A 23554-nucleotide genomic window follows, 5' to 3' on the forward strand; every position below is an offset into this window, starting at 1 on the left:
AAAAAACTTCAAACTATTGATAGTTTTCACAAACTTTTATTTTGAGGAAATCGCGGTTTTATGTTTCCCTGTGCCATATGTGTGTGTGTAATATTCAAATTTAAAATGCATATTCATGAGACTTATAATTTGTAACTCTGAATAAAAATAATTTCATATCAAAGATAATTAAAACAATATTGATAATCCGTCAAAATATCAAAATGCGTGATTTTCGACATGCTTTAAGTTTTTACGCAAAAAATGACACTTTCACGCAAAATTGCGCTTGGCATCCGGCCATACGCTATTCCTGGGTATTTATGCAAGACTTTTAGCTGGGATGCCAAGCATTAACAAATTTTGCCGTCGAATCCTTATCTAGAGCACTTTTTTTACTTTTGGCCGGTCTACTATTATAAACTCTTTTGAATTTGAATTCTCATTTTTTTAATGTTTTTTGTTTATTTTACGTCATACACCTAGATGGAGAATACTAGCAATAATGAAGTGACATTCAACATGGCGGTAAAATAAACGGGACACATTCCAAGTGCTCAATTGGTTGCGTCGAAGGGTTAAAATTGAAGAGCTAACCTCATGTTAACATAAACATGAACATTTTGATTGTAATCATTTCTTTATTTCAGAGTCAAAAGGGGCCTAAGCTTTCAATCCTAGCAGAATCTTCTTCGGAGGCAAAATGACAAACATATAAAGTGGAACAACCATAATATAGACCACAAACATTGATGTTGGAACAACCATAATATAGACCACAAACATTCATGTTGAATGTTTGTGGTCTATATTATGGTTGTTCCACTTTATATGTTTGTCATTTTGCCTCCGAAGAAGATTCTGCTAGGATCGAAAGCTTAGGCCCCTTTTGACTCTCTAATTTACTCCATTGGCTCTTTTTTTAGATAAGCAGTTTTCAGCAGCTTCTTTTTGCCATTTCTTTATTTCAAAGAAAAGCACCATACAAATAAACAAGTGAAACATGAAAGAGTAACAAGCGAAACCAGGTCCATGAACCTATACTGGTTCAAGACAGGTTGAAGTGTACATAAAAAGTAAATTATAAACAAAAAGCAATCATAGATGAAGGAGGAGGTTTTGATCCTGAAATTTTACTTCCTCCAGCCATCTGTTTCGAACAATTTCTCAAAAAATGTTGAATTAAAATGGTGTAATTACAAACCAATAAACAAGAAAATTCCGAGAAAAAAAAATGATGGTCGTTTTGTGTATATAGGACAATCTATACTACCACCATGATCATGATGTACTCCTTCCTTATCATAATGATCATACTTGTCAATATTTTAATATACTCTGACGGTGGGGATGATAATACACCCCACCTCACCTGAATTATTGGGGGATACATGCCCCTTCTGCCCAATCGACACCCATTCACATGGACGCCCTCCGAAACCCTAAAATGGTCCTATCAAAACAATTTAAAACTATGTATTTTGTATTTTTCTTTAGATTAAAAAAACTACCTCTTTGTCATTCCTCTTACCCTTTCTACATTGAGAGCAACTTTTCAACGATCCCTACTTAAATTTCTCGCAATAATATCATATAAAGAGATGTTTACATGTCTTTCCAATCTTTTTTCTTCGCTGTACTTGACCCCTTTACAACAATTTAGCGGACACCATCGCATCTTAATAGGCTTATGCAATCAAACACGTTTAAATTAACGGAAATATGCAGTAAAAACAATTATAACTAATATTCCCAAACACAAACCCTCATCTGCTGCACCGCACCATAGGCGTGATTCATCGGGATATTCCAGTAAATTGCCTTTTTATCAAATTAACGAAGTGGTCGTTATTTGAACCAAAATTTTAGTTTTTGCCGTACGTGTCACTATGTTACTTCCGTAATTATTTGTTTATTTAATAAGGGGTAGCCCATTCAACAACAGTTGATCTCCCATGGGGCCCCTAGACACAAAAATGCAATAACAGATAATGTTTACAGATAAAAACATTTAAAAAGTATAACATATGCAAACAATGCAATAAAAGCTAAATTGCGAATACATCAATAATTATTTAATAATAATAAATAATAATAACTAGCATTTAGTACGCTCTCCATAGTTAACTATATCACAGCGTTTACAAACGATTTAAAACAAAAGTACATAATAATTACAATACAAATACACGCAAAAGAAATTAATCGGAAAAGAGGTATGTTTTTAGAAGTTTCTTAAATTGATCTGAAGAGTTTGATGATTTAATGAAAGTGGGGATGTTGTTCCATTCTTTAGAAGCAGTAACACTAAATGTGCGATCACCTGTTTTTGTACGAGTTTTGGGTATGGCAAGCAAATATGGGTCTTTAGATGAACGGAGATTAGGGCGAGTTGGTCTATGGGAAGCAAGGCTATCTTTTATATATTTTGGCATCTGGTTATTAAAGGCTTTGAAGACAAAAAGAAGTAATTTAAAGACAATTCTCTTCTTTACAGGGAGCCAATGAAGAGATTTAAGTAAAGGGCCAGGATCATGACGTCGGTCCACCTTAAAGATAATACGGGCTGCCCAGTTTTGTAAACTTTGTAGGCGCTTCAAATACACTTGGGGAACAGATGTTAATAGGCTGTTACAGTAATCTAATCTGGACAAAATATGACAACGAACAGCACTGTGGCAGGTTTCTTCAGTTATGTACTTTCTTATCTGCGATATGTTTCTTAGATGGAATCTGACAGATTTACATAATTGATTAACTTGTTCTAACATATTCATATTACAATCAAAGTAAGCACCAAGGTTTCTAACAGATTTGGATGATACAATAGTAGTAGAACCAATACCAAGGCTAACATCACTAAGGGAACGAAGGTTATGACTTGAACCTATGACAAGAAATTCAGTCTTTCCTTCATTGAGTTTAAGTCTGTTAAGAGTCATCCAACTACAGATGTCTGTGACACAAGCACAAAGAGTCTTCTTCGCTTCATCTACACTGCAAACCTTAGGATCAAATGTTACGTAAAGCTGTATGTCATCAGCATAAGTATGGTAGAAGACATTATGATGGCGAGCGATGTCTCCTACAGGTAAGGTGTAGATACAGTAGCCGATCGGCCCAAATACAGACCCCTGCGGCAAGCCTATAGAACTCGCACTACACTTAGATGACTTCCCACCTATTTCTACTTTGGTAGTCCAGTCTGCAAGGTAGGATTTGAACCACTTGAGTGCAATACCGTTGACTCCTAACCTGTTTGACATACGAGATATCAAAATTTGCCTGTCGATGGTATCGAATGCTGCTGATAGATCAAGTGACAACAAAAGTGCCACATGACCTTTATCTAAGGCAAACATTATATCATTTTTCACCTTCACTTTTCAACGGTATTGAAACATTCAAATACATCAATTTAACAAAGTAGCAAGTGCCAGCGTAAACCTTGGTTGTCAATTCGACCTAAGATGTTTTTTAAAGATTATACTTAAATGAACGGAATGATGACGATTCCCTATTCTGATAGGTACATAATGTATTTTTCATACCCCTCCCCGATTATGCCTTGATGACACATCAGGTGCTATCCCTCACCCCGACGCACGGCGCCGATATCCAGGGGACGGAAGCGGGGTGAGCGGAAGGAGCACCCCGTAAATTAATAAATAAACATTGAGTTATGTCTTCTTTTTACGTGTCATTTTATATTCTGGATAACAAACGCATTCATTTTTAATGCCGACTTTTTTCTCTCTTTTTTTTTTTTTATAGAAAACGCACCCTTAAATAAGTATCCTCGATCCACTGCTGACTACGCTTTACGTCATTCCATTCATTGAAAGCCACTATCATGACTATTCTTAATTCACCTGTTGTACTGTGCGTTAAGTTTCATTCACAATCTATAGAACATCGTTGCTGCACTACGTAGACCTAACGTCGCTCTCTGTCATAGGCTAACTGCAGGACAATACATTTAGATGCTTGGGAATTATATCTTCCGAGATTTCTTTGGGAAGGAGTAGATATTCGTCTAAAACAAAGTTGAAGTGTACAAGTATTGAACATGATTTTTCTCGTAAGACGGAGCACTCCACAATGTCAAGTAGACTGTTGATATTTAATGTGTTTGGGAAAGCGTTTCACGTTAATTATCTCTACAACACAGTCCTGGGAAACGACACTGGTTCACACACATTGCTGCACATGAGAAACAGGAAAGTACATCACACCAAGTTTCACGATCCTCAAATGCATTTTGAGCTTTCCGGAGATTTCAGAAGTATGCAACAAGAATGAAGGGTATTGGTAAATTGATAGTGTATCATGGTATTATAAGACATCAATAATATCCATAAACCGAGTGGAAAGAAAACAACAAAGCGTGTTGACCAATAAATAGGTACAAAAATATTCAAGAATCTACACCATGGTCCGAAATTTTGGAAAGAATCCCCTGTGATCAAACCGCGTGATTTAGCTGTTTCACGAGGAGTTCCTAACTCTGCCAAATCTATCGATGATCTTAGAGCAAGTATGGAAGAAGAAGATACCGAGGACTACTCTCCATTACTAAAGGCTGTAAGGAATAGTCACCTTGATGAAGTACAAAGCCTTGTCAGTCAAGGGGCGAACGTAAATCAGGGTAATGCTGAAGGCTCGACACCATTAATGATTGCAGCAAAAACCGGCAGAGTCGATGTACTTATTTTTCTTATCGATCAAGGAGCTGATGTGAGAAAGTATGTTAAAGGAAGGACTGCTTTAGACTTTGCTGTTCAGTTTGGTAATCTTGATGTTATAAAATATCTGATCAGTCACGGAGCTGACGTGTATAAGACAAAATATAATATACATTTTGCTGCTCAGAATGGTCATCTTGTTTTCCTCGAGTATCTCATCAGTCAAGGGGCTGAGGTGAAGAAAGTAGATATATTTCATAAGACTGCATTACACTACGCTGCTAAGAATGGTCATCTTGATGTCGTCAAATATCTGATCAGTCAAGGAGCTGAGGTGAATGCAGAAGCTCAGTTTGGTGAGACTGCATTACACTACGCTGCTAAGAATGGTCATCTTGATGTCGTCAAATATCTGATCAGTCAAGGAGCTGAGGTGAATACAGAATTTGGGTATGGTAAGACTTTATTACACACTGCTGCTCAGGAAGGTCATCTTGATGTCGTCAAATATCTGATCAGTCAAGGAGCTGAGTTGAATACAGAATCTGAGTATGGTTGGACTCCATTACACAAAGCTGCTGAGAATGGTCACCTTGATGTCGTCAAATATCTGATCAGTCAAGGAGCTGACGTGAATACAGAATCTGAGTATGGTTTGACTCCATTACACAAAGCTGCTGAGAATGGTCGCCTTGATGTCGTCAAATATCTGATCAGTCAAGGAGCTGATGTGAATACAGAAGCTGAGTATGGTCGGATTGTAGTAAACGCTGCTGCTGAGAATGGTCACCTTGATGTCGTCAAATATCTGATCAGTCAAGGAGCTGACGTGAATACAGAATCTAAGTATGGTCCGACTCCATTACACAAAGCTGCTGAGAATGGTCACCTTGATGTCGTCAAATATCTGATCAGTCAAGGAGCTGACGTGAATACAGAAGCTGAGTATGGTCGGACTGCATTACACATAGCTGCTGAGAATGGTCACCTTGATGTCGTCAAATATCTGATCAGTCAAGGAGCTGAGGTGAATAAAGGAGATAACAATGATAAAACTCCATTATACAATGCTGCTCAGAAGGGTCATCTTGATGTCGTCAAATATCTGATTAGTCAAGGAGCTGAGGTGAATACAGAAACTAAGTATGATCTGACTGCATTACACATAGCTGCTGAGAATGGTCACCTTGATGTCGTCAAATATCTGATCAGTCAAGGAGCTGAGGTGAATAAAGGAGATAACAATGATGAAACTCCATTATACAATGCTGCTCAGAAGGGTCATCTTGATGTCGTCAAATATCTGATTAGTCAAGGAGCTGAGGTGAATACAGAAACTGAGTATGGTCTGACTGCATTACACAAAGCTGCTGAGAATGGTCACCTTGATGTCGTCAAATATCTGATCAGTCAAGGAGCTGAGGTGAATAAAGGAGATAACAATGATGAAACTCCATTATACAATGCTGCTCAGAAGGGTCATCTTGATGTCGTCAAATATCTGATTAGTCAAGGAGCTGAGGTGAATACAGAAACTAAGTATGGTCTGACTGCATTACACAAAGCTGCTCTGATGGGTTGCCTTGATGTCGTCAAATATCTGATCAGTCAAGGTGCTGAGGTGAATACAGAAAATAAGTATGGTCGGACTGCATTAAACATTGCTGCTCAGGAAGGTCATCTTGATGTCGTCAAATATCTGATCAGTCAAGGTGCTGAGGTGAATACAGAAAATAAGTATGGTCGGACTGCATTAAACATTGCTGCTCAGGAAGGTCATCTTGATGTCGTCAAATATCTGATCAGTCAAGGAGCTGAGGTGAATACAGAAACTGAGTATGGTCGGACTGCATTACACCACGCTACTGAGGATGGTCATCTTGATGTCACCAAATACCCGATCAGCCGAGAGGCTATGAAATACAGAGCATATCATGATGTTCAAACCTCACAAAAAGCTGCTGCTAAGGATGAGGATTTAGATGTTACAGAATATATCACCTGTGAGGGAGTTGAGGTAAGTAAAACAAGAAAAATAGTGGTTTGATAGCAATCTCGTAAAAGTAAATTAGTCAGTTTAGATATCGCATTGCCCCCTTCCTCCTCTAAACTGTTTGTTGCGATTTGTCATGGCTAAGCAATTTATTGTTTTCGAGAGAAAATATTATAGTGATATTTTCATCCAAGTAATTTTAATAGAATTTCTAGTTTTTCTGTTCAAATATTTATTCCTTTTCCTTTTTTCGAATGAACTTGATGTCCTGGTACACTCGTAAGCCTTCAGACGAAATTTAGATATAATTTGATTAAGTGTCGTTAGCTGTCTTACTCAATAAAAATATTGTTCTTTCACATCATCCCTTCTCTCTCCTGGATTACAATGCACGATCTACTGACGGTCAAACATGCGTGGGTGTTCATGGTTGCGGGATAACCATGTTCGTAAGAAGAATATTTTCCTATGGGGGTCATCATGACGCGACTTAGCAAAGCGATCGAGCTTGTCATTGGGGCGTTTTTTTATTCTCTAAAGTGAAATTGAAGGATTTTGTGCACATTTATGGTTAATTTTTAGATGATTTAAGGTAAGACATGTAATTTACCCCCCCCCCAGTCGCGTACCTGGTATATTTCGGCGGGGGGGGGGGGGGGGGGGCAAGCAACAAGGCTTGTTTAGTTGGGGGGGGGGGGGTGTTGTACCCACAAATGTAATAATGAACTTTACCCACAAATCGTCGCCTGAGAAGCATAGTGACGTTAATTCAAAAATTTCGTCCCCGGGTCGATTTATTTGTTTTACATTTCATCTTTTAGAGTTTTTCTTTTTCTTTGTTTGGTCTAATCGAGAAATCACAAATTCAAATATTTATCAAGATATCTATCAGAAACATATTGACGTTTACCGTGTTTACACTTAATCGGCATTTGAATCGGCTTTTTCATAGCGTGTAAACGCGAGCAACTTGAATCGGCTCGCGGTTCAGAACCGGCAATTTGCACCACCAAAGTAGTAGGTTCTGAACCGCGAGCCGATGCAGAATCGGCTTTTTTACTACGTGTAAACAGAAAGCCGATTCTGCACCGGCAATTTGTGCGCATTTCAATTACTTTACCATTGTGACGTAATTGTAAGCGCACTGATCCAGAGTTGTCTTTATTATGACGTATATTGTAGGTATGCGTATCATTTCAGGTTTTTGCATCGGCTCTCGGTTCTGAACCACGAGCTGTAACAACGTGTAAACGCAATCCAAATGCCGATTCTGCATCGGCATTTGGTTCAGAACCAATTGCCGATTAAGTGTAAACACGGTAGTTAACTCTTATTCGCACAATTCTTGAGAAGCATACTGACGTAAACTCGTATTATGTTTGTGCGCATCATGATCTGCCGCAGCGCATATTTTACGCTACACGCACTGACGTCACAAATAGTGCCACGCTATGCACACTGACGTCATAATGAATGAACATGCAATAACTAGTGATTAGTATACAAATGATGCATGGGTTAGAGTGGGTCAGTAGGAACTGTGTGCACTGCACAAGGTAACTTTGGCATGGTTTAACCCACGAGGTGCAGCCGAGTGGGTTTAGACCATAATGCCAAAGTTACCGCGTGCACACAGTTCCACTGACCCACGAAATAAACCCATGCATCATCTGTTTTATAGAAATGGAAAAAAATTATTGAATAAACCACAAAAATTAATGATTTACCGGATGCATGGTAATTTCATGCGTCCGGTAAATTCAATTTACCGGACGCATGAAAATATTTACCGGACGCATGATTTTTTTTACCGGACGCATGATTTTTTTTACCGGACGCATGATTTTTTTACCGGACGCATGAAAATTCCAAAATGTAATGCAGACCTTTGATAACCCTGGACAACATAAATATGTATGCCTAACTTGATAATATGTTGACACAAAGGCATTATTATACCCAAAATGCCAGATACAGCTTTGCATTGACTAGATATGAGGCAGCCTCAGACCTCCAATAGCTGTGTGTGTATGCCCGGGCCGCGCCGGGGGCCAGTGCCTACGGCTGCCTGGGCCTGCAGTGGAGATTTGGCTGTGCACAGCTCAGCCAGCCCAACTGAAACGTTAGATCGTATGTCTGGACTTCTCAACTGACGAGTATTCAGGCAGTTTTAATCCCTGTGACAATTACGGTACCGTATTAGTACTTACAGATCATTTTGCATCCTTTATTTGATTCATTCTGTCTTGATCGAAAATTCAAAATTTTGACGTAAACAAGCGTAACACTAACAGTACATGCGCGATGACATCACAATGACCTTTTCGGACGATAGCTTGTTTACAGTGGATATCGTTTTGATTATCGGGATATCGTTCATGCAGCCAGTAAAAATTCTCGCATAGCTCTCAACCAATCAGATTGCAGGGATTTTCCCATCCATTCTATAACTATAGATATCAGCTGATTTTTCACACGATTTGCAATCTAACTGCAGATCCGATCTAGCTAATTAGCTGAAAATAATCCAAAGACCAATGTTTTTAGATACAATTTCTGAATACCTTTCTTTGATCTTAAATGCTGTATAGAACGACGAATATAACCTCGTATTCAAATAAATGGTGGAGTGGTTTGGAATATTTCCTCACATTGATACAAATGCCAAATCCATTTGAATGCGCAATAAAAATTTTATTGAGAAGTTTGAATTGGGTAGAAATAAAAGCTCAATAGCCAAAAGTCAAGATCAACCCATATCAATTTTTACATAATAATTATGAAATATTCAGGTGCTAAAGAAACTGCAAAATTTCGTGAAAACGATATAAATTCTATTTTAATTGTGGAATGCCCATAATAGTTCCTGCAAGCCCGAAATATCCATGTATATATATATATATATATATATATATATATATAGTGTGAAAGAAATGGATGAAGAGAACAATGGTAGGCGTAGCTTAAATCAAGGTTCCCCAGAGCTCTGGGGAACCTTGATTTAAGCTACGCCTACCATTGTTCTCTTCATCCATTTCTTTCACACAATATTTAAATAAAAGAGTTGCCAAAGCTGTAGTACATGTACAACTTCACACATTTGTATACTTTCTCCCATACGTGTACTGTATCAGAGCAATAGCTTTGATCCAGCTGAGGCATGGCGGCTTGTCATTGTTCATAACCCACCTTCACCCGACAAAGGAAAATATAATTGGTATGGTGTCGAAAATCTGTCTATCTGACGGTCAATCGTATCGGGGTCGCCCTAGCCACTAACCCGTCTCTGTGGTCTAGTGGTTAAGGCACCGGCGTTCAAAGCTGGGGGCCCGGGTTCGATTCCCTGCAGAGATATTTTTTCGGCATCACCAATTTTTCCAAAGGGTAGATAGCTCTGGGGAACCTTGATTTAAGCTACGCCTACCATTGTTCTCTTCATCCATTTCTTTCACACAATATTTAAATAAAAGAGTTGCCAAAGCTGTAGTACATGTACAACTTCACACATTTATACATATATATATATATATATATATATATACACACACATACACAAATAAAAAAATTAAATTGGTACGTATTGTTGATTTTTCTATCATAATTTATCAAGAAATACCCTGTAAGAATTTGTGATAGTTAATGCATCCGACAATTATTTGAACTGATCTAGCCAATCTTATAATGTTGGATGTGCAAGAATATGTCTAGATCTAAGTTAGGATCTAGACTTATCTAACTTGGTCTATATTCATGATAAAGTCAAAGAGATGATAGAACAAAATTATTTAGTATGTCTAGTATATTTACAGATATCATTGTTTAAACTTATTAAGTTATATTAATCCATTGCCAAATAAAGTTAGGCCTAAAGTTCAAGGCCTAACTCATAAGCTCTCTGCACCCAACTTGTCTATAGTGAGTCCACGCATGCAACAGCCAACACAATTACAAATAAAAAAAAAGCCAAATATCACTTTTATAACAAAAATACTCACTTCTAGTCGTTTGTGATTTGTTTTCATAATAAAATTAATAAAATTAAATTACTATAGCATCCAGGCTTTCACCCCTGACCGCGGCTTCTAAGGCACCATTCACAATAATGATTTATTCATATTTTATACAAAAATTTGATATTAAACAATGAATATCATTGTAAAATTGATATGAGAACAAGAAAGCATAGTAGTATTAAGAATAAGATTTTGATCAAATTGCAAGAAAATTTTGGACAATTTGTACTTGTATAAAGAAGTCATTTTATATACAATAGTTTATTACTGCCCTTTGACATTTGTATTTTATTTCTGTATTCATGATGCTAGAGTTTACAGGTAGCCTTATTATTGGATAGCCTGCACTAAAAGTTTGCTTTATTGAGAATAGAGATAGTGCTCAACAGAAAGAGGTATTTGGTTTTGAAAATATGTCTTTAAAATAGCTGCAATGATTTTTTTCCAGCTTATTTTTATTTATTGAAAGTTTTTATGAAAGAACACAAAAAAGTTACGAAATATGTGCATTATATTAAAAGATGATGTCATTTACAATGAGAATAATCTATACACAACAAAAAAGTAAGCCCCCTAAATAAAATTGCTGTAACTTTTGAACGGAGTTATTTTGAGATATGATATTTCGTAGGTGGTTTTCTACACTCATTAACCAACTCCTGGGGAAAAATGAGATTGATCGGTTAGGTCATGCATGAATAATTAAAGATTGAATTAAAATTGACCATTTTTGAAAGTCACAAGTGTCGTTTTTCAGATTGTGCAAATACAAAGTTGGGCAAAAGTTGTTTTTAGGTGAATTTTATGGTGTTATTCTGTTTTACTATCCATCATTTAGCCACTCGACACACAGTTTTGATATCGTATGTTCATGGTTGAGTTAGCATAATTTTGCAGGGGCCTTGGAAGCGGGGTGGGGGCCCACTTTTTTCCAAAAGCATGTACAAAAATGTAAAAAATGACCATACGATTTTGATTTTTTGCATGGTCAGCCCCCCCCCCCACACTCTTGGCTCAGCCCCTCCCCCGCACTTTGAAAACCGTTCCGCTGCCCCTGTATTGTGACGTTGTTAGGTCATATTAAACTTTGAAAATGTTGGTGGCTCCCCCGATTATAGGCCCCTTCCCCATTTTGGGTCCACCACTGATTTGTCCATAAATTAAACTGATCATGATAAATTGTTTAGAAAAGAATACATTTATGCAGTATAAAGAGTATTCATTCCTAAGTTTTCGAATGTGCTCGCTCAAACATGAAAATGTTAAAAGTTCGGAAAGTGTGTGTTGATAGAAATGATGGATGATAAAAAACAACAGCAATTAAAGTCACATTTGAAACCGACTTTGCCCCCAATATTCACCTTATTATTCACCTTAAAATTAAATTGAGTCTGTGACATTGAAAATACCCATTTTCCCACTTTGATGCGTGCTCACTCATCCGTAAATGAACACATCGATTTCATTTTCGAACAGAATTCTGCCCATAAGTTGATAAACAATACTGCCAAATGACATTGCTAAAGACAGCCTTGAAAAAAAGTTCCACCATATTGAATAAAGAATTACGTATTCTTAAACATATGCACTCATAATGTATACAAGTCTATGAGAGAGGAAGTCAAAATTTTAACAAATATGAAATAAGGGGTTTAATTCATGGACGGTTTTTATTACTTCTGTCAACAGTTATTTCATGAAACTTCGCACATGGCTTCAGAGTATTACTATCCAAAAGGCGCGGACCCCAAAATAACAATTCGATATGGCACAGAGTGGGGCCGAGGCCTTGAACTTTCTTCTCATTTGCATAATTTTCGAACATTGTGTGCTCACTGATTCATTAAACATCGGGTTTTTCATAAAAATCAAATCAAATGAACCATGCAAGGAGGTTTGTGACAGATATCCATAGTTACAAATTGCATTTTTTCCAATAACGCAAAAAAAGAGGCTAATTACATTCCACATGTTCATTTAAGCGTGAATGTTTAAATAAACGCCTTTGAATCATTGAAGCATGTTAATTGGTCATGAACATAACGAAAAAGTTGATAAAAGATCAGTTTCAGTTACCAAAATGAAACAATACTTGCCTATGATATTTGACAATCGTATTTTTTTTGTTTTCATTAAATGCTCATTGAACCGTAAAACGATGAATATTGTTGAAGATACTCTTCCCAAAAATAACTGTCATCATATTCTATCATTTTTATTGATGGAAATGTGTAAGAAAATCCAATTATAGCAAATTTGGACTTGTGTTTATTCAACCGTGAAATTTAGCCAAACAATTGTATCGTCTTTTAGAAAGTACCTTTTACAAGCCTTCTGACTATTTTTCATGATGAGAATGTGGAATCAGTTCCAATAAAATTGAATCAAAGTCATGATCTTTGGCTTGTGACTTTTGAAAAGTGACATTTTTCCCTTCTGACGGTGCTCACTGAGGCATGACGTAAAATGCGTCCATAACATTTACTCAGAGGGTAGCTTACACAATTACCTACACGCTCATGTAAAAATATATCAAAACTCGCATTGGTTCGGAAATTATTGATGTTTGTTAAAGGGTGGACTTACTTTTTTGTTGTATATATTTCAGATTATTTTGAAGAAATGTTTCAGAAAGAGGGGGAACGTAAGAAACAATATTGAAATCAAGAAAAGAAAAGAACGTTACATCAAGAGTTATGTGAGAAGAGAAAGAAACTGACTTGTTAAACAGAAAAGAGAAAATATTAAGTATGAAAGAAGGCGAAAAAGATGAAGAAAATGAAACAGAGTAATAACAAGAATACAAATAGAAAATAAGGTTATAAATCAGAGAATGAAAAAGAAAGCAAAAAAATTGAAAATATAAATGCTAATATGACCAAGGACGTGAGAGGGAAATGACGAAGCCACAAAATGAATAAAACAAAAAAAAAGCTTACCACTAATGAGGGGAAAAAGGCAAACATGTTAGAAATAAAATGAAGAATAAAAACAAGAAATTCAGAAAGAAAGGAAGATTAGGAGAAGGAGATGAAGATTAGTAAAAAGCAGAAAAAATACCAATGACCTGTGAAAATGTTATAAAAAATAAAAAGGGAGAACAAAACAATCATAATCATGTAGCTTACACTACTAGATTCAAAATGCGCATGCGCTGTACGGGTTTCCGCCCTTTAATTTCTCGTGAGGTGAATAATCAATGAAAAGTATAAGGGCGCTAAGTAGCTTTACGCCGCACGCGCGCCCACTGATCCACAAATATTTGAAAAGCCGCAGGGCGCTAAGTGTCAACGCCCTGTACGCGCGCCCACCGATCCACAAAGATTCAAGAAGCATAAGGGCGCTTACTTTTCAATCGACTGTACTATCTGAAATTACTTATATTTTCTCGTAATTACTTGATATGAGTTTAAAGACATCTTTAAATCTTCTTGTGCGAAAAATTTAAGGAAATAATTTACGACAACATTGCGAAATCCATCTTCAAACATTGTCCTAAAACTTAACATGCGATTTTCTCGAAATCGTTTTTTGTGCACGTAAAATCAGTTAACGTCACTATGCTTGTCAGGCGACGAAATGTAATAATGTTTGATCACCCACAAATGTAATAATGACTTAATAATAATAATAATAATATGAACATTTGTAAAGCGCCGGTATCCATCATAAAAAAGATGCTCATGGCGCAATAAAGAAAAGAAAAGAAAAGGAAAAAGAGAAAGAAAGGAAGGAAGATAGAAAACCTACTAAATAGAGGGGGCGAATAACAATTACCTAAAAGCTTGAGTAAATAACCAGGTTTTCAGAGAACTTTTGAAAGTGGTGAGACAAGAAATATTGCGGATTTCTTTTGGAAGTTTATTCCAAATTAATGGCCCAGCATGTTGAAATGATCGATCCCCCCATGAATTATGAGATAGTGGTACAGCGAGTAAGGATGAACTAGAAGACCTAAGGTTGCGAGAGGGATTGTAAGGAGTAATCAACGAAGAGTTGTATTGAGGTGCAGTTCTGTGTATTGAATGGAAAAGAAGAAGGATGATTTTAAATGTAATGCGCTGTACAACAGGTAACCAGTGAAGAGATTTGAGAATGGGTGTTATGTGATTCCTCTTGGGGGACATGGTGACGATACGGGAGCATTATGTTGGAGTTTCCTAATAGTCCAGTAGATATGTGAAAAAGATGCTCGAATCTGGCAGAAAGTGTGAAATTTGGCATACAGGTGTATTTTTGGGCGCTGATTTCAAAAATTGCCGGCCTCAAGCGATTTGACCATCGGATCGGCCACCATTTTGAAATCCAACATGGCCGCCATGAAAAATCATTAATGTCATTTTCTTGAGTTTTACATGACGTGTGACACTGAAATTTGGCATATAGGGGTATTTTAGGCACTGATTTTAAATATTGCCGACCCCCAGCAATTTGACAATTTGGTCGGCGGCAAATTGCCCGCCATTTTGAAATCCAAGATGGCCGCCATGAAAACTCATTAATGTCATTTTCTTGAGTTTTACATGATATGTAACACTGAAATTTGGCATATAGGGTTTTTTTGAGGCACTAATTTCAAATATTGCCGGTCCCCAGCAATTTGACCTCCAGGTCAGCGACAAAACGGCCGCCATCTTAAAATCCGAGATGGCCGCCATGAAAGATAATTTGCTCAAGTCTTACGAATGGCCTGTAACACTTTAGATTTGGAAAAAAACTTGATCTTTGCATCCTTGATCAATGAAAAGAACATAACAAATAGATGCTATTTTGAATTCCAATATGGTTACCAAGTTTGAATGATGTACAGCATTATAATGGTGAGTAAAACCCATTGTATAGGCACTGAAAACAAATCCAACACAAGCACATCTTTGTCCGTTGCAAGGATTACAATACTTTGGCACCCTTAATTGCAGATATAGATGTTACTTAAGTATGAAGCACCATACATACACAAACCAGCTAGCTTCTTCTGCAGTTATACATTTGAAGTGGCTTTGGTTGAATAATGACCATCCGGAAAAATCATTTCCTGTTGAGAGGCTGTAAATTATTTCTTCATATGATCTGCAGTATTGCACTTTGACATAACGACGGAGTGTGGGGTGCTTATTTAAAATATTGCTGGCCCTCAGTGATCTGATCCCGAGTCAGAAGCAAAATGTCAGCCATCTTGAAATCCAAGATGGCTGCCTTGAAAAAAGATCATTGAAAAAAAATCACTTTATCTAGTATCACATAACGTATTATTTTAAAGTTTGGCATCTAGGGATATTGGAAATGCCCCCAGTAATCTGTCCAATAGATATGCTGCAAAATGGCCGCCATCTTGAAATCTAGATAGGATCTACTGTCATGAAAATTCATCAAAATCATTTTCTTGGTTTTAAATAATTTGAGGCACTGCATTTTAGACGTACAGGCAAGTTTTTGGCCTGCTGGTTTGAAAATATTGCTCTAATAATTGCAATATTTTATTACAAATCAACATGGAGAAAACTGCTCCAGACTTGAAGTAATGATGGTTATAGTGGTATGATGATGATGATGAAATTAATATTAATGATGGATGATAATGATATACATTTTATTGTTCAAAATAGAATTCAGTAACAGAAATGCTCCGAAAATTTATTTTGCCCATACCCTGTAGATCGTGAGCCCGGCAGCAATTTAGCAGCGCCACATCAGACGTTGCTTTATCCCTTAAAAAGGGGGGTTCACCCCGGAGAAAAGTTTGATGTAAAAAACAAATGAAAATATGATATAAAAATGATATTGGTGGATCCATCAAAGATATTAGAATTTTCAGTTTTTTATTTGTGACGTCATATAGGCTACTGTACGAGCAGCTGCCCCATTATGTTGTGTGATATAAAATGCATAAATGGTTCATCATGGGTATTTTTTTATCTTTCTGGAGCGGGTGTGAAATCATTTGTTTGTTGATATACCGAGGCTTCAATAAAAACATTTTCATTTTTTTAGGAGGCTACATTTCATTGATTTTTGATTATAAGAAAAATGGGGGAACTGCTTGCATCTGACGTCACAAATAGACCAAATGAAATTTCAATATTTTTTTTTAATATTCAATGGAATTTCCTCAAACCTTCAATATATTTAATTATTTATTCTGTTATTGTTTCAATAAACTTTTTGTCAGGTTGAACTTCCCTTTAATTCGTTGACCGCCAAACAGGTAAGAAGGAACTTCTTTCTTTTAACATCTTTGGTCTGATGCTGTCGGAGCTTGAACTCCCGACCTCCCGATCGAGAGGCGAACATGCTCCCATTGTCAGATTGTCGAACACACGATGTTTATCCAAAAATGCCAAATTTCAAAATAATAACTGCGTTATAATTATGATACTTATTTTTTTATGGCAGCCATCTTGGATTTCAAGATGGCTGCCATAAATTGGATGAGCATTACTGAATTCGAGAGAAGTCTATGGAGATCACAGGGAAATTCCAGCTGTGGGCGATTCCATCAAACTTAAAACACGTGTAGAAAGCAACTCGGACGCCAAAAGAAAGCCTATTTTCTTCTCTTTCGACTGATGATACATATATTTTGATTGCTTGAAAACACTTGGTTATTTACCATCTAATCAAAAGACACATAACATAATTTCACCCAAGACCACAATGATATATGCACGTGCGTAAGCCCGTTTTTATACAGTATTCAATGGGCCTTCCGCAATGTGCCCGTACCGCACGTTCCAGGCACAAATTTTGTGTTTCATTTTTAGCCATCAAACCCATGACGATATACATTGTTTAGCTCAAAATTTTACATTTTCTTGTCGAAAAATTATGAATTCCACAATATATAATTTGCAAGAGAAGTTCAGTTGTTGAAATCTATCATATGCAATATAGCTCCCATCGTTTTGCCTGTAAAACGGGAAATCTATGCAGTTTCAGATTCGTAGCAAGGATTGGCGATAGTACCATGACAAATATGTGTGGTGGAATAGTATCATGGAGGGTGAAATCAAGCTCATACAACAACGGTCACCCTTCGCACCCATTGTTCACCCGACATGTATATCTACCATGCACCCCTATCGACGTGTCTTTATGTATTGGTGATACGCTTAAGTGCACTCGAACGTTTGCAGTGAAAGAGAGAAGAAATTTGGGGTCTTATTTTTCGATATGTATGGCGGCCATCAGGCCGGCAATATTTAAAATCAGCACCCCGAATGAAGCCTATATGCCAAATTTCAATACCGCAGTTCACATAAAACTCGAAAAAAATGATTGCAATAATATATCATGGCGGCCATCTTGGATTTCAAGATGGCGGCCATTTTGCCTCTGACCAAATGGTCGAATTGCTTGGGGCTGGCAATATTTGAAATCAGTGCCTCAAAATACCCAAACTGTGCCAAATTTCAGTGTCACATGTCACGTAAAACTCAAGAAAATTACATTAATGATTTCTCTTAGCGGCCATTTTGGATTTTAAAATGGCGGCCGACCCGATGGGCAAATCACTTGGGACCAGCAATATTTGAAATCAGCACCCCGAATTAAGCCTTAATGCCAAATTTCAATACCGCAATTCATATAAAGCTAGAGAAAATGATTGCAATAATATATCATGGCGGCCATGTTGGATTTTAAGATGGCGGCCATTTCGCCTCCGGCCGAATGGTCAAATTGCTGGGGGCCGACAATATTTGAAATCAGTGCCTCAAAAAACCCATATATGCCAAATTTCAGTGTCACATGCCATGTAAACTCAAGAAAATGACATTTAATGATTTTTCATGGCGGCCACTTTGGATTTCAAAATGGCGGCCGACCCGATGGTCAAATCGCTTGGGGCCGGCAATTTCTGAAATCAGCGCCCAAAAATACCACTGTATGCTAAATTTTACACTTTCTGCCAGATCCGAGCATCTTGGCCATTTTTTGTCACATAACCGCTCCACTATAAGGCGATCTAACTGAGATTGTGAAACATTATATACTAAAGCATTGCAAAAATCAAGACGGGATGTAATAAGTGCATGTGTAATCTTCTCTGTACAAGACTGAGTGAGATACTTCCTAATGAACCCTACATTCCGTAATTGGTACTGTTCTGATTGACATATACTAGAGATGTGGGTAGACATGGACATATTAGCATCAAACATAACCCCAAGATTTCTGCACTTATCTGAAACACTAATTATACTACTAGACCCCTACAAAACATTGTAATAGTGCATGGGTAAAGCAAACATCCTTTCTCCAGACTTGGTTATCATTTAAAAAAAAAAATAGTTTTTACAAATATTCTAAAACGAATACCCAGTAATCTAATTACTGTGGAATAACATGAAGATCGATTGTAGACTTTCCTCCAGGCACAGTTATTTCAATAATAAAAAAGCGATAAAACCCCAACCCCCAACAACGAATCTAACAACCAACAATCCTCCTTCATCCAAATGAAGACCAAGTAGAAAAGCACATGTTTAGAGCGTTGTCTTTATTCCAGACCCAGTCATTTAAAAAATAATTTTAGCAATCTTAAAAACATAATACTTTGTCATATTCTTATTCCTGTCGAATAACACGAGTGTTATGCTTAGTATTTCGTCTAGATCCGGTTATTTAAAAGATAAACAAATATTGAAGAAAAAAAATCAAAGCTACGACCAATCTTCAAAATTAAACCCAGTTAAAATGGTTGGGTTTAGAGTGTTGTCTTTACCCACACCGAGTTCTCTTAAAAATACAAATTAAGCGAAACATTAATCTTAAACCTTCGACCCCAGAATCTTCCAAACTATAAAAACCCTGTGATTACGCATACCACAAAAACGACAAATTTATAATAGGCGGAAATATTTTTATCTGAATGATTTGCGCCTTAAAACCTAATATAACAACAACAACAACAACGTTATTCTACATCAGTGATATTGTGGGGTCTTTGTTAATATTGTCTGTTTTTATTGTTTTTTATAATTTGTTATTTTGAAATAACTGGGTCTGGAGCAAAGACTACACCACATTTACATGCTATTCTATGCTGATATGATTGAACGGTTTTTGTTTTGTTGTTGTTTGTTTGTTTTTTAATGAATTTTTATAACTGGGTCTGTAGGAAAGACTACACTATATTTCCACGTTATTCAACATAAATAGGATTACGAATTCCGATTACAATTACGAATTCAAGACGTGACAGACAGGGAGGTGGAGTTGGACTCTACGTGAAAAATCACCTAAAACCTTAACGATTGTTGGTTGATGTGCCTAATGATCTGGAAGTCCTTTGGGTGAAAATCAGACCTGAATGGCTCCCACGCTCGATCTTGCAAATTGTTGTAGCTGTTGTCTACTATCCACCTAACAGCCCCTTTGCTAAAACCTTGGTTGATCATCTTCAGGATACCATAGACCAGATCCTCAGCAGTTATCCTGATGCTGGTGTTGCTGTGATGGGAGACTTTAACCAACTAGACTTGTCCCCACTCCTGCGGGATAGAAGATTCAAGCAGGTGGTGAATAAACCAACAAGAGAAGACAGAACCTTGGACAAAATTATAACAAACTTTTCTGTCCAATACCAAGAACCGCTGATCAAATGCCCTCTTGGTGCAAGTGATCACAATGCTATTCTCTGGACACCTACCATACCATGTAACCATCATAATAAAGTAGTGAAGAGAGTCACAAGACCATTGCCAGATTCAAGACTACGAGAATTCGGATCTTTTATCACGGGCTGTGATTGGTCTTCGGTCCTCGAGACATTATCTGTCAATGAGAAGACTGACTTGTTCTACAAAATGATGAATGGTATGATTGATCGTTTCTTACCGACACGAGTTGTAAAAATGCACAGCTTTGATAAACCCTGGATGACTCCTGCAATTAAAGTACTAATCCAGGACCGTCAGCGAGCTTTCCATAAGAACGTCATAGCTCTGTTTAAAGCTATCGGGAACCGTGTCAGCAGAGAGATCAAGAAAGCTAAACAGAATCAATATGCTGAGAGAATCAAAATCCATAAGAAGTCAAACCCTGCAGAATGGTTATGACAAATACGGGGTCAAGTAATACTAGCATTCGAGTTCGAGGAGTTGACGACAAGAAGCAGATTGCTGATAAGATCAATGAAATGTTCACTTCAACCGCCAGTAACGTTCCTCCTATGAAAAGGAAAGATCTGCCTGCATACCTACCTTCACCGTCACCCCTCCACTAATCGAACCATGGGAAGTGTTTTGGCAGCTGAAGAAAATAAATGTCAGCAAAGCAGTTGGCCCTGACTCGATGCCTCATCGTATCATAAAAGAATTCGCATGTGAAATAAGCGAACCGCTTTCAGATACATATTCCGCATCACTAGCCGAAGGCTGCGTACCAGAAGTGTGGAAAAAGACAGTGGTAATACCTGTGCCTAAGAGTACCCCTGCAGTGATTGAGAATTTAAGGCCAATATCCCTGACAGATTCTTTTGTAAAGGTCTTCGAATGATTTGTTTTCAAATGGATCTTGAAAACCCTAGCGCCTCATCTGGACAGGAAACAATACGGGAACATGAAAGGGCTTTCAACATGTCATTACCTCGTAGATATGTTGCACACATTGTATCTGCACGCAGAGAAAAGTAAATCAGTATCTGACCTTATCCTAACAGACTTCAGTAAGGCATTCGATCGAATTGATCACACCATAGCGTTGCAGAAGTTAATAGCCTACGGAATAGCTCCTGATCTTGTGCAATGGGTCATGGATTTTCTAACCAATCGAAAGCAGTGTGTTTGCTACAAGGGCTCTGTCTCAGATTGGACTACACTACACGCTGGGGTACCTCAAGGAACATTGTTGGGGCCGATACTGTTCCTTGCTGTCATCAACGATGCTTGTGAAGGTGACCATCTATTACACTGGAATTATGTAGATGATATGACTATCATTAACACAAGATTTGCATATGAATCCCCGGAGCACACTATGAATGCATTACGAAAGTTACAAGATTGGTCCCACCTTAACGGAATGACCCTCAACCCAGTCAAATGTGAAGCAATGCAAATATGTTTCATGAAGTCGCCTCCTGACCCCCCAGTGTTCAGAATCAATGGCCAGTCATTGAAAACTCTGGACACTGTTAAAGTTCTTGGAGTGAGACTTCAAAGTGATCTTATGTGGCAGTGCCATGTAGACTACATGCTCCAGCGAGCGAATGGGAGAATGTACATGATCAGGATATTGAGGAGCCACGGTCTTTGTGTGGATGATCTGTGTACAATCTACGTTGGTTACTTGAGACCCCTCCTGGAATATGCGTGCCCTGTGTGGAACGGTGGACTCACGAAACAACAGATTGCTTCCCTAGAACGAAATCAGAGGAGAACTGTAAGAATTATTCTAGGTACCCGCTTCACATCATATGACTCTGCACTAGAATCACTTCATTTAAAGTCTCTTGCAGATCGAAAGAAATATTTATGTCTTTCCTTTGCACAGAAACTGGAAAAGAATGTAAGACTATCACACCTGATCCCTAAGCCGAAGGGTGTCGGCAGAACCGTAAGAAACAGTAGGGTCAGGCAACAATTGAGATGTAGGACTCAAAGACTTCGACAAAGTGCCATCCCTTACCTTATCGACTTATTGAATTCTATGTAACTGAAAATTCTCATAATTTTTGTTAAGATTTTGATTACTTTGCGTTTAGACAATTACTTTTCCCTCACCGATCTGAGCTCATTTTTTTTTCTCTCTCTCTGTCGTTTAATTTGTTTATGTTCATAACAACTGCATTAACGCACGTTTGCTAATCGTTCTTATATATCAAATAATGTATGAGTTCTCACAAAGTTTTTTTTTATTGCCAAGCCTTCCGGAATTTAAATACATCTGTTAGCCTTCCTACACAATTATAGCCTTAATTTTCCAGTTACTTTGAACTATAACTAGTCACATTGTAACAATATGTCAACCAGTGGTAGACTATGAACGAACATCTTTTATTTTTTGATGAGTGTAGTACAAAGCGTCAATGTTTCTCTATGTGCAATACTTAATTTCTTATGATGATAATGTGAATAATAAAAAGATAGTAATATGATTTTAATAGTAATGATACAAATATAATAATAAAATCTTAGATTAATTATGATAATAAATCAAATAATTAATGGATATGGAATGATTGTATTACAATGATAAGTGATTTCGCAATAACGTATGTATGTATTATTTAACTCAGGCATGTGATTATTTTTTTACGTAATTGATTGTGTTTCTAATTTCCGTTTTTCATTATGTTGTATATTGTGTATTTGATTTTATGTCTGAAAATATGTAATTCGGCCTTCGGGCCGCAAATGATCTTTTTTTTGTTCAAATAAACCATTTCTATTGTATATTATTCGATTCTATTGTGGGCGTTTGTTTGTTTTTTATTATTTATTTATTTATTTATTTATTTATTTATTTATTTATTTATTTATTTATTTATTTATTTATTTATTTATTTATTTACTTATTATTGATCATTTGTTATTTGAAAGTTCTGGGTCTGCATGAAAGACTACGCTATGTTTCCATGTTATTTAACATTAATAAGATAGTGTGTGTTTTTGTTACTTGTTGACTCTTTAAAAAATGATTGGTAATTTTGAAATAAGTGGGTCTGGATGGAAGAATACGCTATATTTCCATGTTATTTAACATCAATAAGATTGTAGGGCCTTTGTTTTAAATTATTATAAACCTTTTTTTATGATTTGTTATTTCAAAATAACTGGGTCTTGAAGGAAGACTACGCTATATTTTCAAGTATATTTTCAAGTATATTTTCAAGTATATATATCCTCCAGGTATATAGAGCCATCATACGGTTACTGATGGAT

The 23554-nt window shown here is 36.9% G+C and overlaps 1 protein-coding gene across 1 annotated transcript; it reads left to right on the plus strand.

Moving 5' to 3' along the window:
- The first annotated feature begins 3755 nt into the window (after positions 1 to 3755).
- On the plus strand, positions 3756 to 20728 carry LOC129283308 (putative ankyrin repeat protein RF_0381). The gene is made up of 2 exons (XM_064114035.1): positions 3756 to 6681; positions 20075 to 20728. Exons 1-2 carry the CDS (start codon positions 4519 to 4521, stop codon positions 20726 to 20728), a joined length of 2817 nt encoding a protein of 938 aa, XP_063970105.1. The 5' UTR covers positions 3756 to 4518.
- Positions 20729 to 23554: the final 2826 nt, after the last annotated feature.

Source organism: Lytechinus pictus, chromosome 19 (assembly GCF_037042905.1).
Source record: "Lytechinus pictus isolate F3 Inbred chromosome 19, Lp3.0, whole genome shotgun sequence".
In the NCBI taxonomy this organism is placed as follows: domain Eukaryota; kingdom Metazoa; phylum Echinodermata; class Echinoidea; order Temnopleuroida; family Toxopneustidae; genus Lytechinus; species Lytechinus pictus.

Excerpts from the sequence above, each read along its gene's own strand:
- LOC129283308 (XM_064114035.1), top strand. The coding sequence starts at position 4,519 with ATGGAAGAAGAAGATACCGAGGACTACTCTCCATTACTAAAGGCTGTA. Across the intron at positions 6,682-20,074 it reads TCACCTGTGAGGGAGTTGAG|GATACCATAGACCAGATCCT; the intron begins GTAAGTAAAACA and ends GATCATCTTCAG.